General features: G+C 35.9%; 1 protein-coding gene across 2 annotated transcripts in view; it reads right to left on the bottom strand.

Moving 5' to 3' along the window:
* LOC126419309 (zinc finger SWIM domain-containing protein 7-like) overlaps nt 1–10,957 on the bottom strand; it is a 59,245-nt gene extending 48,288 nt beyond the window's left edge. For both annotated transcript variants that reach the window (XM_050086484.1, XM_050086485.1), the window contains exon 1: nt 10,683–10,957. In XM_050086484.1, coding sequence (XP_049942441.1) covers nt 10,683–10,782 — 100 coding nt within the window. In that variant the 5' untranslated portion in view covers nt 10,783–10,957. The remainder of the gene's footprint in view (nt 1–10,682) is intronic.
* Nucleotides 10,958–19,769: the final 8,812 nt, after the last annotated feature.

The raw sequence follows: 19,769 nt of genomic DNA, 5'->3' as shown, positions 1-19,769 counted from the left end.
AATTTGAAACTTCCTGGGAGATTAAAACTACGTAAAGCCTGGGACTACAGGCAGACAAAGATCCGAGGTTTGAGTCATAGTCTGACATATAAACTGGGCCTGCCAGGAATAACCAAATCTGTAAAAGGTCTTTCAATAAAATTCTGAACGGAGATTCTCTCTCTCTCTCTAGCCCTAAGTTTTGTGTTACATTGGACTATACACCATGGATAGTCCCTCCCACCATGAACTGTCCTGGATAAACATCTACACAGCACCTAATCAACTCCTAAAGTTGAGACAAATTTTTTTTTGCATATTTCTTTTCAAAGCTGAATTTTTGTTTATTTATTCATCCAGGGATTATCTTATCATTATACAGAATTTAGTCCCCATAATGAAAATAAAACACTCAAATATACAGACACACACAATATGTACGTTTTTACGAGAATAAGTGACAGACTGCGGCTTTTCTGACGAAACCATCCCAGTGTTATCTGAAATGAATCAGGTAAACCTACATCAAGATAGCCAAAAAGAGTGAACTCCATCCTTCAGAATGTTCAGATCATGTTTTAACAACTGCACTGCCTCTTTTGGTTGCCCCTCTAGTATAATGTTCTTTTGTTCATACACAATTTCCACAAGATAAATTGCAATATAAAAATAGTTTTGCTGTTTTTGCATCTTTCTACACTATTACTGCACACTGTGGAGTTCACGATCACACACATGTCCCTGCTATACCCCTTCGACTCCAATGAGTTGGCCCAGAGAAATGACTCCAGGATCACAAATATGCTACAATGTTCCATGCACATTTCTATTTCCTTCTTTCAGTCCATCTAGAAAACTGAGTCAACGTCCACCCACAATTAGTGAGATGTTGAGCTCATGAAAATGACAAGACATTAGTATTATACACTATAGACCCTGGCACACGATTTTCTTGCAACAAACTTTACATTGTGGTCATGTGTAATAATGTTACAGGATGTTGCTGTTGTCCTCCTCATTATTAACCACTACTCTGAGTTGGCTAAGTAATCTTTACTATGTACGCTTTCTATACAATGTTATTCCTTGACAGAAAATGCTGCTTTGAGATTTTAGTTTGTTTTTCCTTAGTAAATCCAAGTCCAACCCAGGTGTTGTTCCATGAGTAAAATTGAGAACTATTGGTGAAATTCTTACAAACGTTTTTCCTGATATGCAAAATATATTTGTTGATGTACTCATTTGGCACAATAAGGATGCCTAGTTCTTTTTTAGATAGTTGTTTATAATGAGCCTATCACTAGTTTTAGTTACTATTATTAGGTCTTTTCTGCAGTATGACAAGTGTGTCATGTTTTATGCCTTTAATATCAAAAAATAATCCAACAGTTTAGAGGTGAGTGTCCACAGAAAGAGTTACCCGCTTATGATAGAACTCTAAGAGCATATAGTGCTGACGACATTCTTTTTGCCAGTATCTTTGTGTCTTCCTTTCATGTTAACTGACAATCAATGCTAATTACTAAAACCTTCAAATGCATTTGTTATACATTCTAGAGGCTTGCCATCTAAGCTTAATGTGACAGTTGTTTTCCCTCTTTATGCTGAAAAGCATTTTTTAGTTTAATTTATGCTCAATGTAAATTTATTAGCCTAGATACTGCCCAATTGTAAACATCCCTGAGGGTTTTATTCGCCTTTTCCGTTGGGAGTTCTGGCGTTTTTAGTGACTATGATGTTGGTATCAGCAAAGAGAACTTTTTCTCCCTGCCTTATTCTGCCTGGAAAGTCATTAATATAATTATATTAATAACAGAATATGACCCAATACATTACCTTGAGGGCACTATGTTCATATGTTTCTTGCATGACAATTATTTTACTAAAAATTTATCCATCAGCAGTTATGTGAACTCACTCAATCTTTTGCACCCCCATTCACCAGGTAAGACTGGAGCAACTTGTTTGCTATTCCTCTTAATGTTCCTAGTTTGTTCAGCAGTATTTTATGGCCAACAGTGTCAAAGTTTATGACAAATCAAAGAATATGCCTGTAACAAAGCCATAGTTGAGAGCTTTATGTACCACTTTTGTGAATTCTGTAACTGTCGATATTGTACTTCAACTACAGAAAACAAACTTTACTTTGTAAAGAAGGTTGTTTTTATTCAGATAACTCATTAGTTTATCTTTTATGATTAATTCATTTATTTTTGAGAACATAGACAATACTAGAACTGGCTTGCAGTTTACTACACTATTGGCATTATGTTTCTGTAGTAAGGACACAACTAGTACATGATTTAGGTACTCTGGAAATACACCTGAACTAGACTCATTTATTTTGTCTGTTAATGGGGTTTGTGCACTGTCTATGCACACCTTCAGAACTGACACTGGAATCTCATCTAGGCTTGCTTACTTATTCTTAAATTTCTGTATTTTTTCCTGACTTCAAGTTTTGTTGAGGAACTCATCATCATTGTGCTTGTTGTTTAATTCGTTGTGGGTCCTACAAGTGTTTTCGGAAGATTTTGTTGCAGTTTATCAAAAATACCACAAAAATAATCATTTAAAAAATTTGCCAATTCCTGTGGATTTTCTATTACTTTACTTCCAGCTTTACTTTATACGATGTCATCCTTGTGTCCATCTTTTCCAGTTTCAAGTTTATGCATACTACTTTGCTTTTCTTTTCTCCAGCACATATTTTTTGTTTTTCACAGCTAGCGCTACCCCACTGCACATCTTTTCATACCTGTGATAGCGGTCTAGGGGCTGTGGATCATGTAGTGCTTTTGTAAAAAAATGAGAAATTTAAGTGTCTGTGAGGACTTTCAAATACCTGAATTTATCCATCTAGTTTCCGCTGCTGCTGAAGTGGCTACTTTTGGAAATGTAAGCTCAGAAATTAATTTAAATAATGTTCTGAATTTAGATAACACAGCATCCACACTGTTTTTGTTAAACATTTCTTCTCATGTTTAATTTGCATAATTCCCTAGAAAAGTTACGTATTTTACATCAAGAGAAGATCATTTTGTAGGCCTGCAATTTTTTGGGTTTTACCAAACCTGTCTTTAACTTTATTACCTGATGGTATTGATGAGAGGGGCCATAATCTTTTTATAACACTTAAAAATTTTCCTCGATAATACCTGAGAGAACTAGGTCCAAGACTGATGACCTTTTTGAAACCTTAGTAGTGATGTTTGCTATCAGTGCTAGACCAGAAGTGTTAAAAATATCAATTTCCTTCCACACTCTCTGTATCTCCTCTTCCCCCTCTCTCTGACCTTGACATTGTTGGGGTCATTAATACAAGGAGCACAGGAGAGATCTCTCCAGCTGCTGGGCCTATGAGGCTTCAATATCAGTATTTCTCACAGTTTTAATATGTGAACATGTGGGACTGCAAAGTTTTGGATGATTAAGATTCCATAGTAGTATTCTAATCATAAGAAAATTTGCCATAAATACGAAATTCTTCTTTTGTCTTAAAAGTGACTGTGACATAGAAAACAAAACAGCACACTGCTGTACATAAAATTTCTGTTTAAGATTATATATAAGGAGGGAGAATAGATATGGAAGAAACAATATATCCAAAGGTTTAAATGCCCTAATATCCCACAGAACAGCATTTTCTTTCTTGCAACTGATTTGAGCACAAAATCTGTACATTGTTGTTTAAAAACACATACAGCCTATGCCCGTCTGAATGTTTATTAGAGTATCGTGGAATAATACGAAGTAAAACAGTCAATGACTTTCCAAGTTTTGCTAATATTTCCCCTTTATATACTAAAGATGTATTTACATATTGCATACATTTAAAAATATACAGCCAATGTCTGTCCAAATGTTTATTACAGCCTTGTGCAAATTTTGAAATAAACTGATCAAGAAGTTTTCAACATTATTTCCTAACAATGTTCCCCCTTTATGTATTACATATACAGGGTGTACATAAAGTCCGGGAACAGTTTCAATTATTTATTGCACAAGAAACAAACATTGTACAGATATACATATGTCATTTTGAAGAGACACCCTGAAAGTTTTTTTTTCATGTATACCACCACAGCATAGTTTGGCAATTTGCCGATAGTCAGTGCTAGTCGCAAACATGGTGTGGGGCGAGCTTTCTGTGTGTTGGAGTTCAACAAAAAGAAGTGTGCTACGGCTGTTCACCGGATGTTTAGAACCAAGTACGGTAAAAAGCCACCAACAAGGAAGGCCATTTATCATTGGCACAACAAATTCATTACGACAGGTTGCTTGTGCCCGGCAAAGAGAAGCAGATGTCCTAGTGTGAGTGAAGTGAATGTGGAGTGCGTATGAGAGACATTCGCAAGGCGTCCAAAGAAATCAGTATGGCGTGCATCCCGTGAACTCAAAATAGCTCCAATGACTGTGTGGAAAGTCCTGTGATAGAGGCTCAATGATGACGACATAGACAAGCGTTTTGAGTTTTGTTCGCAGTTGCAACAATTGAATAAGTACGGGGATGGCATTCTTGATCGCTTAATTTTTAGCGATGAAGCCACTTTTCACACTAATGGGAAAGTGAACAGGCATAATTGTCGAATCTGGGGTACAAAGCATCCACACCACTGCATTGAATTTGAGTGCGATTCCCCAAAGGTAAATGTTTTTTGTGCCTCGTCATGTTGAAATCTGTAGGGGCCATTTTCCTTGTCGAGAACACTGTCACTGGATATTCCTACTTTGACATGTTGCAGCAATGGCTGATGACTCAAATGTACATGGACTCTCTGTTCATCTTTCAGCAGGATGGGGCTCCACCCCATTTTCATTGGGAAGTTTGTGGGTACCTGAACACAGAGCAGCAGCATCATCAATGGATCGTCCATGCTACAGAAGGAGACAGCTGTTTCATGAAATGGCCTCCCAGATCACCAGATCTCACTCTGTGTGACTCTTTTCTGTGGGGACACATTAAAGATCTGGTGTATGTACCGTCTCTACCACATGACGTAGCAGAGCTCCAGGAGAGAATACGGAAGTGACTGCCACAGTCGACGATGCCATGCTGGGACAGGTATGGCAAGAATTCGATTACCATATTGACGTCTGCCAGGTCACTCATGGTTCACATGTCGAATGTTTGTAAAAAAAAAAAAAAAAAACAACTTTTAGACTTTCTCTTCAAAATGCAGTAAGTATGACATCTGTACAATGTTTAGTTCTTGTGCAATAAATAATTGAAAGTGTTTACAGACTTTATGTATACCCTGTATATTTATGTAGCTTATGACCATCCAAAAGTTTGAGTATCATATAAAAATGAGAAATAATCCAGTCAAGAAGTTTTCTGGGTTTTTTACTGACAATGTTTCACCTTTATGTATTACATGTATATTTATATACGACATATACTAAAAAATCTGTGGTTAATGCCTGTCTGGAAGTTTATTAGAGTAAACTGTACAATCTGAAAAAATCTGTCAAGAGCTTTGAGATATTTACAATGTTTAATAGAGTATTGTGTAAGAATTTGCATAAAAATGTCAAGAATTTTCAGATTTTTGGTAACAATGTTAAAATACAACTTGCCTTCATATAGCAGTATAGATTTCCTTCTGAGTACCTGTGTTTGTATTCATATTCCACATGTTATACGATAGTTTTTGGGCTGAGACTCTACAATTTCTTGAGGAAAATGCCTACCTTACTACTACATTAAGAGTACACACACAGAACGATTAACTTTTTATTGATGTCTAACTTTGCTAGTTCAGTGGCTGCCAATTTAAAATATTTATCTAAACCCATTGTGATCAGATCTCCAGATATACAATGTGTGTCCCTTCTGATGTAAATCCACAATCCCCCACATTTTAACCCTCTTGTAACCCCAGTCACATTTATGTAACAAAATTTATTTGGATGTTGGCTCATTCCGCATGAAATGAGCCAAGTGGTCATTTTTTGAAAATCAGTATAGTAAAGATTTAGGCATGGTAATACACTGACAAAATATCAAATTTAATGATTTGAAACTCATTTTTATTGTATTCAAGATATTTAGTAATGAATTGTCATCCCAAAGATTGTAGTTGACTATACTCCATAAACACCAAAAAAACTTCATTATATTGGTTGAACTGATATGCTGTCTGTGAAACGATGATGCAACAATAAGCACCTTACTGTTTAACAAAAGATTTCCTTTATATCCTGCACTGAATTTTTTTTCTGGTAAGCCTTCTTTTAATTTTTTTCTCTTTTTGAAAGTGACAGGGATTACTGTCACACCCGTGACAAAAAAGGATATACAGTTTTCTTCTTGTTTGAACAAATACTTCAAAATTTTTAATATTCTAGGAGAGTGAGGTTATGAAAATATATTAACTTCTAAACCTATTAAGTTTTGGAAATAACTTTATTTTATCCAAAAATGTTGTCACAGGTGTGACAATATGCACACATTTTTAAAGGTATTCCAGCATAATGAAATACCAGTATATAAATTTTAAAACGAGCTGTTTCTGTTCATGTGAAATCTTATACTGGTGAGATTTCAAATAAATACAGGTCTATTGACATTACAAATAAATGTAAATAATGTATCTTCCATTCCCAGATGATGACTTCTTCAACAGAAAGAATGAGAAAACAGCGGGATAAAATGAAGGAAGATCCACTGAAAGATGAACACTTAAAGGAGAGAGAAAGGGACAAAATGAGAAGAATGAAGAACAGAGAGCAACTGCTGATGAACCAACGCAGTCTACTAAAAAAGAGAGAGAATGATAAAACAAGACATATGTTGTGTAGAGAAAGGAAATGTAAAAATATGGCAGAAACAAACCATACCAGTGAATTAGGATTTTACAAATGTTCCCAGGCATTAGGCAAAGCTGTACATAAGGCAAAAAAAATCACTTCCAAACAGACCAAGGAAACAGACTGCTGTTGTCAGAAAACTGATAAAGGAACTGGATCTTACTGGCTTTAAAAGAAATGTTAAGATATTCTCAAAAGGGTCAAGAAGTTTGCCAATTGAAAAAAGAAAAGTAGTTGAGTATTTTTGCCAAGATGATGTTAGTCGATACTCCTGGTATTCACAATGTAAAATCTGTTAAAGGCTGTAGAAGTGGAAAACGAGAACATGTTCAGAAGCGGTATATGATTATGACTGTGAGGCCTAAGAGGAATTTAAGAATTCAAACCATGATACTCCATTAGGAAAGTCAACATTTTATGAACTAAGGCCAAGTCATGTACTACCGGTTTCAGAAACACCTCAATGTGTTTGTGTGTGTGTGTGTGTGTGTGTGTGTGTGTGTGTGCAAATATCATACAAATTTCACATTTCTAACGGAGCATTTCACATGTGGTTCCAGATTTTCCTATTTCTACTAAAGAGTTGCTTCAGAAAATTACTTGTGATGTAGAAAATGAGGATTGTATGATACGAAAATGCAGAAAGTGCAAACATGACCTGTCATCGCGGTTGACTGGTGAAAATTAAGATAAAATTCTATCCTGGAAGCAGTGGAAGGACTATGATGATATGCCAAAGTTGGTGGAAAATACATCAACACTAAAAGCAGCCACTGAAGAGTTAGAGGACCAGAGGTCAACATTTAAAAAGCATTTCTGGATAAGAGAAAAACAAGCCAAATATTTTGAATCTTGTAAGAAAGAGCTTGCAAAGAATGATGTTGCCATGCAAGTTGACTTCGCCGAGAACTTTTCTTTAATGTCACAAGATGAAATTCAGGCTGCACACTGGAGCCATAAACAAGCAATATTATTCATGTGTTGTGCATGGGATAGTCTAAAGACTATTTCTTCCTATGCAATTGCAAGAGATTATCTTTCACATGACATTTGCAGTTTGGTCCTTTCTTGAAAAAATTATATCACATCTAAAACAGCAGAATCGAAATTTACAAAAAGTTCATGTGTTTTCGGACAACTGCACTGCACAGTTTAAAAATAAATTTACATTGTCCTGCCTCTGCTGTACCAAATCCTGTTTGGGAGTTGAAATTGAGTGGAACTTCTTTGCCACTTCACACGGCAAAGGGGCTGTTGATGGGATAGGGGGAACAGTGAAGAGAACTGTTTGGAGAGGAATCAGAAGTCGGACAGTGGTGGTGAATAATGCAAAGGAATTTTCAGATTATGTGAGCGGTAAATTGAACAAAGTTCATGTTCGCTGCGTTTCAAGCAGTGATGTAGACAAGAAAAAGGAGCGGCAGTCAAGATTTTGGGAAGATGTCATTTAAAGTGCTTTCTAACCATTATTTTCGAAACTATGACAGTCACCATATTTTAGCTGCAGAAACATCTGACAGTGAAATGACAAGATATGAAATCTTTCGAGAGATCCCTAAATCTAAGAAACAGCTGAAATTTTCTGAGGTTTATTCAGATTATGAAGTGTCTAACGTTCAAGATAACCAAGCAACATCAGAAAATGAAGTACAGGTAACCATAAATCCAACTAAGGAAATTAAAGCTGGAACCTTTTTGGTCATCAAGCTACAGAGTGAGAGGGGAAATGGACAGAATTTTGTTGGTGTTTGCCAATCAGCGTGTGTGGCCGATGAATCAAGGTCATGCTTTTAAAACCATGTGAGTAAGAAAACAAACTCTTTTGTGCTAATGAAAATGACATTTCAATTGTTTGTTTACAAAAGTCTGTTGTTAAAATTTTGAGTCGTCCAGCAATTCAAATGAAAGGAAATGGAGTTTTTTTTTATTGCTTTCATGAAACTATTTAAGCATTTATTTCTGTGTATATTTCTTTAGTTAGCTAGTTGAGTATTCATTCTTTTATTTATTTGAACATGACAATGCTTCATTCTCCATATTGTGTATTATGTTGAGCTAACAGAGTGTTTCAGTTGAATATGAGCTGTCTGTTAGTGTCTATTAAACAAATGCATTTTTTTATTAATTTAACACCAACACCACATGTTATTTTTTGTACTGCAAAAAATGTAATGAATCCATTAACATCCTTTAATTCTCTGAAACATTGAGAGAAATTTGTAGATGTTACACCCGTGACATAATTATGTCACACCCATGACAACAGAAATTACATTATTACTTTGAAAATAATGTAAATTTCTTTCTGATATTTTCATGGCTAATGCAGTAAGTTTTTAGTATTACACAGTTATTAATTTGTTTACATATAATCATTCAATGCACAGATTTTTCCCTGTAATGGTCAATGTGCTACACTGCACTTCTGAATTTTGTCACACCTGTGACATGTGATTTTTGTTTAATAATATACGTTTCCATCAATTGCCAAAAGAAAATTATATTAATACTTAGTAATGTAATCAATTTCCTTTTAAATGATATATATTGAAAGAGGAACCTTTAATATGGGACATTTTAAAATTATTACAGTTCATTTATAGAGTTCACTGTCACACCTGTGGGTATGGAATCAGTCTGTTACTGATCTGGAGTCTGTGGTAGTTCACCAATGTCCACTGATACACATTTGTACAAACATCACATTCTATGACATGTACTAGGAACAATTGTACAAATATTACTTTGGCCACATTTGTAGCTTTTTAGGTGCACCAGTGAAGTTGGTTGCCATCTGCTGCACAAGGTATGTAAGATCCTTTGTTTATGTAAATAACTTTGTTACACCACTGAATGCACTTTAGTAATAAACCAATTCAGAAAGCAGAAATTTGGGGTTATACATTTATATTACTGATGCCAATACCAGCTGAAACCCTCTGCTAATAACACATTACAATAAATAATAACTGCTGAGGGCACTTTAAGGTTACATTAGTTGTATGTACAGCAACTTCCTCATTCACATGACGATACCACTATATATGCTGTATTTCAGTGCCTCTATGCTAGTGCTCTCTAACACATACTGCAGTGCTGTTCAAAGACTGTAATTCAGCTCTGAGCTGGCGTACTTTATTAATTATTCTTAACAGGGTGATTATCTTAATGAAGAATAATTTATTTTCGGCAAATTTTTGGGGTGTTTTCTTGATAAATGAGTGCACAGTCCCATATGGCACAGTCTATCTTCCATATGCATTTTTATGAAATCTCTAAACAAGTTGAGGTAGTTTACAGGGAGGGGAACCTCATATCAGATATTCTAAAAAAGGCCTGGTCCTCAAGTTATTCCTCAAACTTTGACACTATTGTGTGTCTATATAGTTTGCTGAACTTCTTTCTACTTATTTTAGCTGCCATCGTATATGGTTAATGTTCATAAAATTGCCCCATCGTCTCAGCAGGTTCAACGTGGACATTCGCAAAATTATATCTGTACACCTTGTAACGTACAACTGCGCTACATCTGGCTCTATTTCGACAGACAGTTTTACTCGCCAGTAAGCAAATTTTAAACAAACATAACTGCTGATTTCAAAGACGGGTTTTCGTACTGACAGTTGTGTCTCATATATCATAATGGCGGTACTCCGTTTCTGCCCAAAACACATGCAAATCGTTTGTATACATATTGCTTGTACTGTTTGTGTGCCTACGTGTCAGCTGCAGCAATCAGTACAGGTACATGATTTCTGGGGTTGATGCAATATTAAATACTGTAATACGAGTAACTGGTTAGTGTGTGACCATACAAATGTCAAGTAGCATTCGTTACGAGCATTATGCTGTAAACATGTACATGATATGCTGATCAAACAATGACTTACAATCACCGTGCTTTCTGAATATATCCTCAGCTTCACGTAACAATTCTTCATTAACCTGTGGCAACAACGCTATGGCTTTATTCTCTGTTTCTACCTGCATTTTTTTTATCTAGTAGGTTATATCGGCAATTGTTAACATCACAACCTCCCTAAACGCAAATCAGTTCGCCTTACAGCGGAACTTATCACACATAAGTATGTCACAATTCCTGTTCTGACTACTGACGCTAGCATCTGATTCTGATCCAAGGTTCGCAGTTCGCGCCGCCAACGATTAAAATTTGCGCCCTAAGGTATACAAAGAGTTTCGTTCATGAATATATGGAAAACAAATGTTACATCCTCTGCGAAGTTGATCTTTGGGAAATGAGAACTGTACAACTGCCGTTCGACTCAAATCGGTGGATTTGTCTGTGGTGACAGATTGGTATGGAAGGGGGAACATAGGGGTATCGCCGCTTACACCGAGGGCTAGATTAGTTTGAAAGGTGATAATTTGGTTGAGAGTTGACGGAGCCAACAAGTGTGAAAGCCAGATAATGGTTGTGCGTAGAAGATTGTAGCCTCAAATTAAAAACTAAAACGCCTACATCTGACTCCAATGAAATTAAGTATGAACGAGAAAACATTGATAACAACAGAAGACAGCTAATAACGAAAAACTAGAATGGCATTTGCTTGAAAATTATCATGCCGGTACTGAAAATAGATTTACATTATTCATCGGTGTGCTGTAAGATACATTCAAAACTTGTTCCCCTAAGGAAATAAGAAAAAAAAAAATGAGGGAATTTCCAGGGACATGGCCTCATATCTGCGTATTATTGGCTCACACCTGATCTTCAAAGACTTGTAACTCTGTTAATGATTTTTCATGACAAAAAAATAATGAAGTAGAAAAACTAAACTACATAAGTTTCAAGAACAAATACAACGCAGAAATTATATTAATCAAGCGCTAAGTCATAAAATAAATGTAAAGCAGCCTGGACTATTGTCAAAACTTATCTGAGGAGAGGTAAAGATATTATCAAAAACAACTGCTGTGATTCAAGTGTCAACTGATTCTTCATTAATCCAGGCAATGTAAACAACACTACTGCAACTGAACATTTTAATAGCTGTAAATGTGTCAACATCCATAATGCAAATCATGAAAAATCCTTCTCACAAAATTTTGAAGATTAAGTTCCTGTCTGTAAATGGTAAGAGGTAGGAGAAGCAATACTGCAACTGCAGTAGCAATATTAAGTTACTCAAAATCGGAACATATTTGTGGTTTCTCCAGTGTTGCGATAAAAGAAATTGTGAATGTAATAGCACACCCGTCGCATTCTCTTACATACCAGATGTTTGTCAGTGGTTGTTTACCTTCATAATTAAAATTGATAAACATTACTTCCCTGCACAAAAAGGCGAAAATCTGTCCATAAATGGGTAACACATGCCTAAAGCAGCAGATCGACATCATAGTTGCTAGACTTAAGAAAAGTCAAGACAGTCACAAACATATGGAGGAAATACTGTTTGACATGTTGCCTGTACAGACAACAGTGTATCACTACGTATGTTTAAAAACGTAGCCCAGAAATAGCTTAGAAGAAAAGCATGTGGTACAATAGAAGAGTTCAATATGTGCCCTAAAGGTAATCTTGAGTACTAATAGAGTTTCATTTAAGTTAATGTTAGATACATGAATATACTGAATATATATTGTATGCAGTACGGTGAAGAACTTTGCATCTTGGTAGACAGCAATGACCCAAAATGCCTTTTATGACTATATGTTTATTTATGTAATTGTATATGTAAATGTGTATATATACAAAGGACAACATCAATTGCTTCTTAAATGCTTAAAGATGGATAGTAAATAAATAAATGAAATAATGTAAACGTTTGTGCCATATTTAACCAGTCGATTTTATCTGAACACCAGTTGTACTGTAATCATTTTAGTTGCTCGTACTTGGGTACAAGCACAGAATAAGTTATGGTACAGGGTGCCCTGTTTCATGTTTTAGTGGTGTTGCATACTGAGTGTGGGTTTTGTCTGGGATTGCACAAAATGGTTCATTATTATGGATTTAGCAGTCTGACCGTTGTGAGAGGGAGACTTAATCTGGCTATGATGTTAAAAATCGGCTGGTGTGAAGGTAAGGTCTGGATGGTGGCTTGAAACTAGTGAACCTGTCAGTATTAACGAGACCCACATGACAAACACACAGAGTCCAACATTCAGCTACCAGCTATCCTACCAGATTGCTACCTATCTGACTCTGATTGAGCTTCTCTGCCCAACTCTGACTTGTAACTTACCCACTGTGTGACTGCGGCTGTCTCAGAGTAGCCATCTCTTGAGTTTTTTTCACATTTTCCCTTCGACCCTGTCAGCTTTTGCCATGGGTGACTTTGAAGGGCTGCCACCATCTTAAGGGCTCTGCTTATACTTTTTCTACAGCAGTTCTTCAGAGACTGGGTGGAGAGAGGAGGTTCCTCTCTTAATGCAGACACACACTGCACCGAAGATCTGACACTGGCTTTTCACGATGTAGCATTGCCCCATCAAGGGCCCTCTTTCTTTCTCCTTCTTGTCCTATATTTCTCTGTGTAGCAAGGAGTGCCAGTCACACCATTATACTATCATCATATGTGCTGAGCGCACTTTGACTAGATGCCTATAAATGGATCACTGTCCAGTAATGCCCTGATCACTCTGTGTGCTCATAGATGATATTTTTATCGTGTCTGGCCGGCGGACTGGGGTCTGGCAACTAGAATCACTTCCCAGTGGCTTCTTTTGCCATGTCCTAGAATTTAACTTTAATCTTACTGGCTTCTTCATGTGGACATAAGAGCATACCTTCTGCAAAGAGAGACATTTCGAAAACTGCAAGAATAAGCATATATTCCATGTTGAAAAATACTTTTAAAACAGATTCAGTAAGCAAAATTTCCACATTCTATGGGCAACAAACCAGCACATATTTGTATATCGAACCGAAATATAAACCTGCAAAAACTGTACACAAAGTACAATGATGTTATTTCAACCATAGAGCATGAAGTCAAATAAAACTGCAGAAAATCTAAAACTAAAATTTCAGTAGGCTTAGATGTGTGCTGAAACAATGCACACAGCATAAAAGCAATGCATACGAGCAGAAACATAATAATGAGTCATTTACATCAGAATTCTTCCCGTAGTATTTTAAACAGACAGAAGTTATGTCTCTGGTCAAGAAAGGTAATGTAGAAGGCTTGGAGAAACTACCAAACCAATTCCCTCCTATCATCATTCTTAAAAATTAATAACCCAGTTAAGAAAGACACATCAGTGAATTAGTTCAATAAATACAACCTTGCAAGCGAATTACAATTTGGGTTCTAAAATGGAATAAGCAGAGAATCAGCTATAGTAAAATTCACAAAAGTGGTACTTTGTGCATGTGACAAGGATGAATTCATCATGGACATATTCTTAGAAGTTTCTAAGGTTCTTGATACTGTTGAACATAAGATGCTACTAAATAAGCTAGATTCAGTAGCAATAAGAAGTATGGCTAATGACTGATTCTGATCATACCTAGCACATAGGGTACAAAGACAGAGATTTTAATGACAAACAGAACCAAAATACATTAATATAGAAGTTCCTAAGAGTAGTTTATCAGAACCCCAATTGTGCCTCATAAACATCAGTACTTTCCCAGTAGTGTTAGTCATAGGGAAAAAGTCTCTTTGCTGATGATAGTAGTTTTATAGTCACTGAAAAAACAGGAGAACTGCTTGCTGAGAAAGCAAATGAAACCCTAAAAGAAGTTTACATTTTATTAATAAGCAATGAAGTGACACTGAACACAAAGAAAATATATGCCATGAGTTTGAGTTTGAAGAGCGTAAATAACACTGTTAAATTAAATATAGATGGGAATCTATAGAGTTTGAAGAGGGTAAACAGCACTGTTAAATTAAATATATATGGCATCTCTATAGATTGCCTAACAATTGCAAACTTTCTAGGGCTGAATATTGTTTCTCAGCTGAAGATACTTGCAAACAGAATGTTCCTTGCGTGTTATACCTTAAATGTCCTGTGATGGGTGTGTAATGCCAGCGTCTTTTAGCTACACATTATTCATATGTACACTCAATTCCGCTACGGTTGCAGGTTCGAATCCTGCCTCGGGCATGGATGTGTGTGATGTCCTTAGGTTAGTTAGGTTTAATTAGTTCCAGGATCTAGGCGACTGATGACCTCAGAAGTTAAGTCACATAGTGCTCAGAGCCATTTGAACCATTTTACACTCAATTCTTGGCTATTGAACTCTTTACTAGGGAACAAATACACAAAATATAAACACATATTCCAAACTGCAGAAATGGGCCATAAGAATAATTATCAAAAGCAGTTATCGAGCTCATTGTAAAGATCTGTTCAAAAAAATGGGAATTTTAGCTACACTATTTGAATACATTTAAGAGTCAGTTTCGCACATCAAAAACGACATTGATAATTCCATGGAGTTTCAGGCTTCCAGTGGAATTATATTGACACCCTGCTACAATATCTGATAAGAATTCAGTCATCTTATGGTGAGTTTTATAGCACAAAACACCTCTGTCCATCATTATGGCACAAAATCTACACTGAACTTACAATTACCAAGAAAGAATAAATATAAAACTCAAAACAGCTCTATCTAACAACTAATAAAAGGGTACAACAAATTGTCCACGGAGATTAAAGAGATTTCTAAAACAAACTGACGAGGTGTGATAAAAAAGTAATGAAAATTTTGGTTTTCATTAAAGAATCTTTATTTATTCATCAAAATCAACTTTGTCCGCTAGAAAGTAATCTGCCCGAGTTAAAATACACTTTTGCCAACGCCTTTTACAATATTGGAAGCACTTCTGGAACTCCTACGCTATCCTGTTCAGCTCATTCAGTGAATAGAAAGAACAGAACGTTGAACAGAAAGAAATCGCAGGGGACCATATTCGGTGAATACAGTGGCTGAGGCAACTGTTTTGTTTTTTTGCCAAAAACTTAAGAATGAGCATTGAGGTGTGAGTGGGAGCATTATCATGATGCAGTTTCAATTAGAGTTTTTGCCATAATTTTGGTCATTTTCTTTTAATTGCTTCAAGCATATGGCACATGACTTGACCATACGTTTCATGCCCAAAATATCCGAAAAAATTGCTTGGCATGAGCCAAAGGATATAACGACATTATTAAAAACTTCGCTATTTTCCAGAATTATTTTCTTTACTTCTTTGACATTGTCATCATTAATTGACGTGCTAGGGTGCCAGGGCGATCGTCATCTTCAATGTCTTGTCGACACTCTTTGGAACGTTTACACCACTCATAAACTCTTGTCTTACTCATGGGAGATTCACCAAACGCCACAGTCAACATTTCGAATGCGGTGTTGCACTTTATTTCATTTTCAAGCAAAATTTAACGCTAATCCTTTGATATATGTTTTTCGAAAATAAGAATTCGCTGAGCACTCTAAAACATGTATAATCTTTCCGACCGTCAACAATAAACAGAATACTAGAAACACACTAAAATGCAAACATAAACCAGGAATATGTGTACCAACAAGATTTGTTCTTTAACTCCCCATTAGTGTTTGACCATGCCTCGTCTATAGGCTATTAAAAAAACCACAAGGTAATACATTCTGTATGGTGAATGATTAGTTACGTAACGCAGAGTAGGCCTAGTAGTTTGGTAAAAAATGGATAATAAGTATAATAATGTTGATGTTGTGGTCTTCAGTCTGAAGAGTAATTTGATGCAGTTTTTCACACTAGTCTATTCTGTGCAAGACTTTTCATCTTTACACAACAAACGCAGGCTACACTTATTTGAAGTTGCTTACTATATTCAAGTTTTGATTTGTCCACCCTCCATAAGTTCAGAATTTTTCAAGGAAGCGGAAGGAAAGTGGCTGAGTCGTTTCAAAGGAACCAGGAGTGATTGAGGGAAATCATGAAAAACCTAAATCTGGATGGCCAGATGTGGATTTGAACTGTCATCCTGCTGAATGTGGCCAGTCTGCTGCAGTATTTCCTCATTTGCCATTCCATCTACACGTCTCCAGCATTCTTCTGTACTGTCACATTTCAAAAGGTTATGGCTACACTCCAGAGAACTACCTTCAGAAAAGAATTCCTAACACTCAGATTTATATTAGATGTTAAGAAATTCCTGTTTTTCAGGAGCACCTTTCTTGTTGTTGCCAGTCTGCATTATGTAGCTTTCCTACTTTAAGTACCATCAGTGATTTTGCTGTCCAAATAGTAAAACTCGTCTACTACTTTTAGCATTTCGTTTCCTAAGCTAATTCCTTCAGCATCTGCTGATTTAATTTGACTACATTCTGTTACCATTATTTTACTTTTATTGATGTTCATCTTATAACCTCTTTTCAAGGCGCTATTCATTCTTTTCAAATGCTCTTCCAACTCCTTGGTCAACTTGTATAAAATTACATTGACATAGATAAATCTCATACTTTTCATTTCTTCTCCTTAAACTTTAATTTGCTTTCCAAATCCCTCCTTAGCTTCTTCACAGTTTGTTTATTGTACATATTGAGTAAGTTGGTGATAGGCTACTGGTTTGAGAATAGGGAACAGACAAATAGTAATAGGTAATCATAATAGTTTATACAAACTCTGCTTGTTTGACAATGGATTTTTGCGTAAGGTCTGTTCATTATAAATTTGATCATGAGTGACTTTTCTGAAAATGTTTCTTTATCGGACTTCATAGATTGAACAATTCCAAAGCATTGGTTCATGCTGGACCACTCCTAAATTTGTAACACGGAAACTGTAGTCATGCCAAGACGCCATTTAATTGGAACAATAGCTTGCAATATAAATGAAACACAAGATAAATGATATCACTGTGTTCACAAAATATTATAGTAAATTGAATTACATAGACACTTATATTAATTCTGCTGCTGTGTGCAACTATGAGTATGCCTAGTGAAATAGAATAGAATAGAATAAAATAAAATAGAATAATGGGGGGAGGTACCAAATAGCTATCTGCAGTGATGACAGATACGCATTCTATCTGTAGTGCTTCTGGAACAAAAAAGGTGCTATATTCTCTGCAAGACAACTGAAATGTGCAAATATTCTAATGTTTCAGCAGTTGCACACCACAATCGATACAATTGCTTATACTAATTAATATCTTCAGTAATTGTTTATTTATATTTTGAACTTATATCTACGTTTTTGCAATACATCAATGTCCATCCTGCAGATGTGTCTTTAAAGCTACGGCACTGTCTCACTCCCTTCTTGACTACAGCTTTCCTTTCATGGCGTTTGACTCTTATAACTACCATCTTGCTTCTGCACAAGTTGTAAATTTCCTTTTGGTCCCTGTATTTTATGCCTGTTACCTCTAAAATTTCAAAGAGTGTTGTCCAATCCACATAGTCAAAAGCTTTCTCCAAATCTACAAATGCTTTAAACATAGGTTTGCTTTTCTTCAACTGATCTACTAAGACAAGTCATAGAATCAGTTTTCCCACACATGTTTCTGCAAGCTGATCTACCCCTAGGTTCATCTCTACCATTTCTTACCATTCTTCTATAAATAAGATGTGTCAATACTTTGCAGCCATGACTTATTAAATGACACTTGTCAGTACCTGCCTTCTTTGGAAGTGTAATTATTATGTTCTTCCTGAAGTCTGAAGGTATTTCGCCTGTCTCATATATCTTGCAATCCATTTGGATAACCTTGTCATGACTCCTCTCCCAAGGCTCTCCAAATTCTGAGGAAATTCGTCTACTTCAGGGGCCTTGTTTTCACTAAGATGTTTCATAGCTTTGTTAAATTCTTCTCACCACATAACACTTTCACAATACATTTTTTCTTGTCTTCAGAAGTTTTGTCTCAAATGTCTTCAGTGTATAAAACTAACACCTCCTCATCCTTTTAAGTTCAGCATCTCACTCATTACAGAGGCTAGAAACTGGGAATTTGCAGCACATCAAATGGAAAACAAAATTCGTTGGTGCAGTTCTGATGTTAGCCGATGGTGAGTGTGGTGTTAGGTTATGAAATAACGTGTGTGTGTGTGTGTGTGTACACCAGTGATCAAAAAAGAAAAATTAATGAACAGTATAGTACTAGCCATTTACATTATTAAATACCTCCTTAGTGAAACAGTATTATAGAATAGGTACAAACAAATGAGGTATTGCTATAGAAAACAGACAGGCCTTGTGTTCAGGAGGATGTAGGCTGCAATATTCATTTGGCGATCGTGATCTAGGTATTCTGAGGTTTTCTTAAGTTACTTCAGGAAAATGTCAGTATTGTTCCTGCTAAAAGGCTATCGCCGACTATCTGTCCCGTTATTGTGAAACTACACCTGCAAGTATGTAAATGACTTTATATATGAATTATTGTACTTTTCTGTACTTAACCTGTAATACCATAACATGTCCAATATCTTTGTAAAAGTGACCCAAGGATTAATAAAACAACAAGTACTACTAACTTGTATAGCCTACTCTATACAAGCAAGAACCTTCAGTATGACAACAGCTGTAATGTTGCTAAAACCAGTGCTTGCTGCATGTCTTTACAGATTGACAACTAGAGAAAAAAGCAAAATGAGAGCTGTCTTCCATGAAGTAAGTGCATTATCTGTACCTGTGGTCTGCATGCAAGAAGAATATAGCAAAAAGTCATGTTATTTAATCACTGCGTGTTTTGTAATATCAAATAAAGTGAATATAGCATAGAGTTGCAAAAAAGGTAAAAACAGTAAGTGCAAACACGTAAAAATGTGATAAAATCAACAAACAAATGTCATAAGAACAATCAAGGATCGTGAAAAAAATGTGACGCACAAGAGAAAAGGAAGAAATGACAGCAACAGAACAGCAAGGCGAAATATCACATAGCAAGAACAATTGGCAATAAAGGCAAACCCTCATGTGGTGTGCCGGGAAACTTTCTGATCTATGTACTATAAACTTAAAGAAATATTCCTGTACAAAAGAGACGCTTCTTGAGGAACACAGCAG

Source organism: Schistocerca serialis, chromosome 9, assembly GCF_023864345.2.
Source record: "Schistocerca serialis cubense isolate TAMUIC-IGC-003099 chromosome 9, iqSchSeri2.2, whole genome shotgun sequence".
Lineage (NCBI taxonomy): Eukaryota > Metazoa > Arthropoda > Insecta > Orthoptera > Acrididae > Schistocerca > Schistocerca serialis.
Note: the sequence above shows the minus strand (reverse complement) of the source record. Positions and strands in the feature narration are given on the sequence as shown.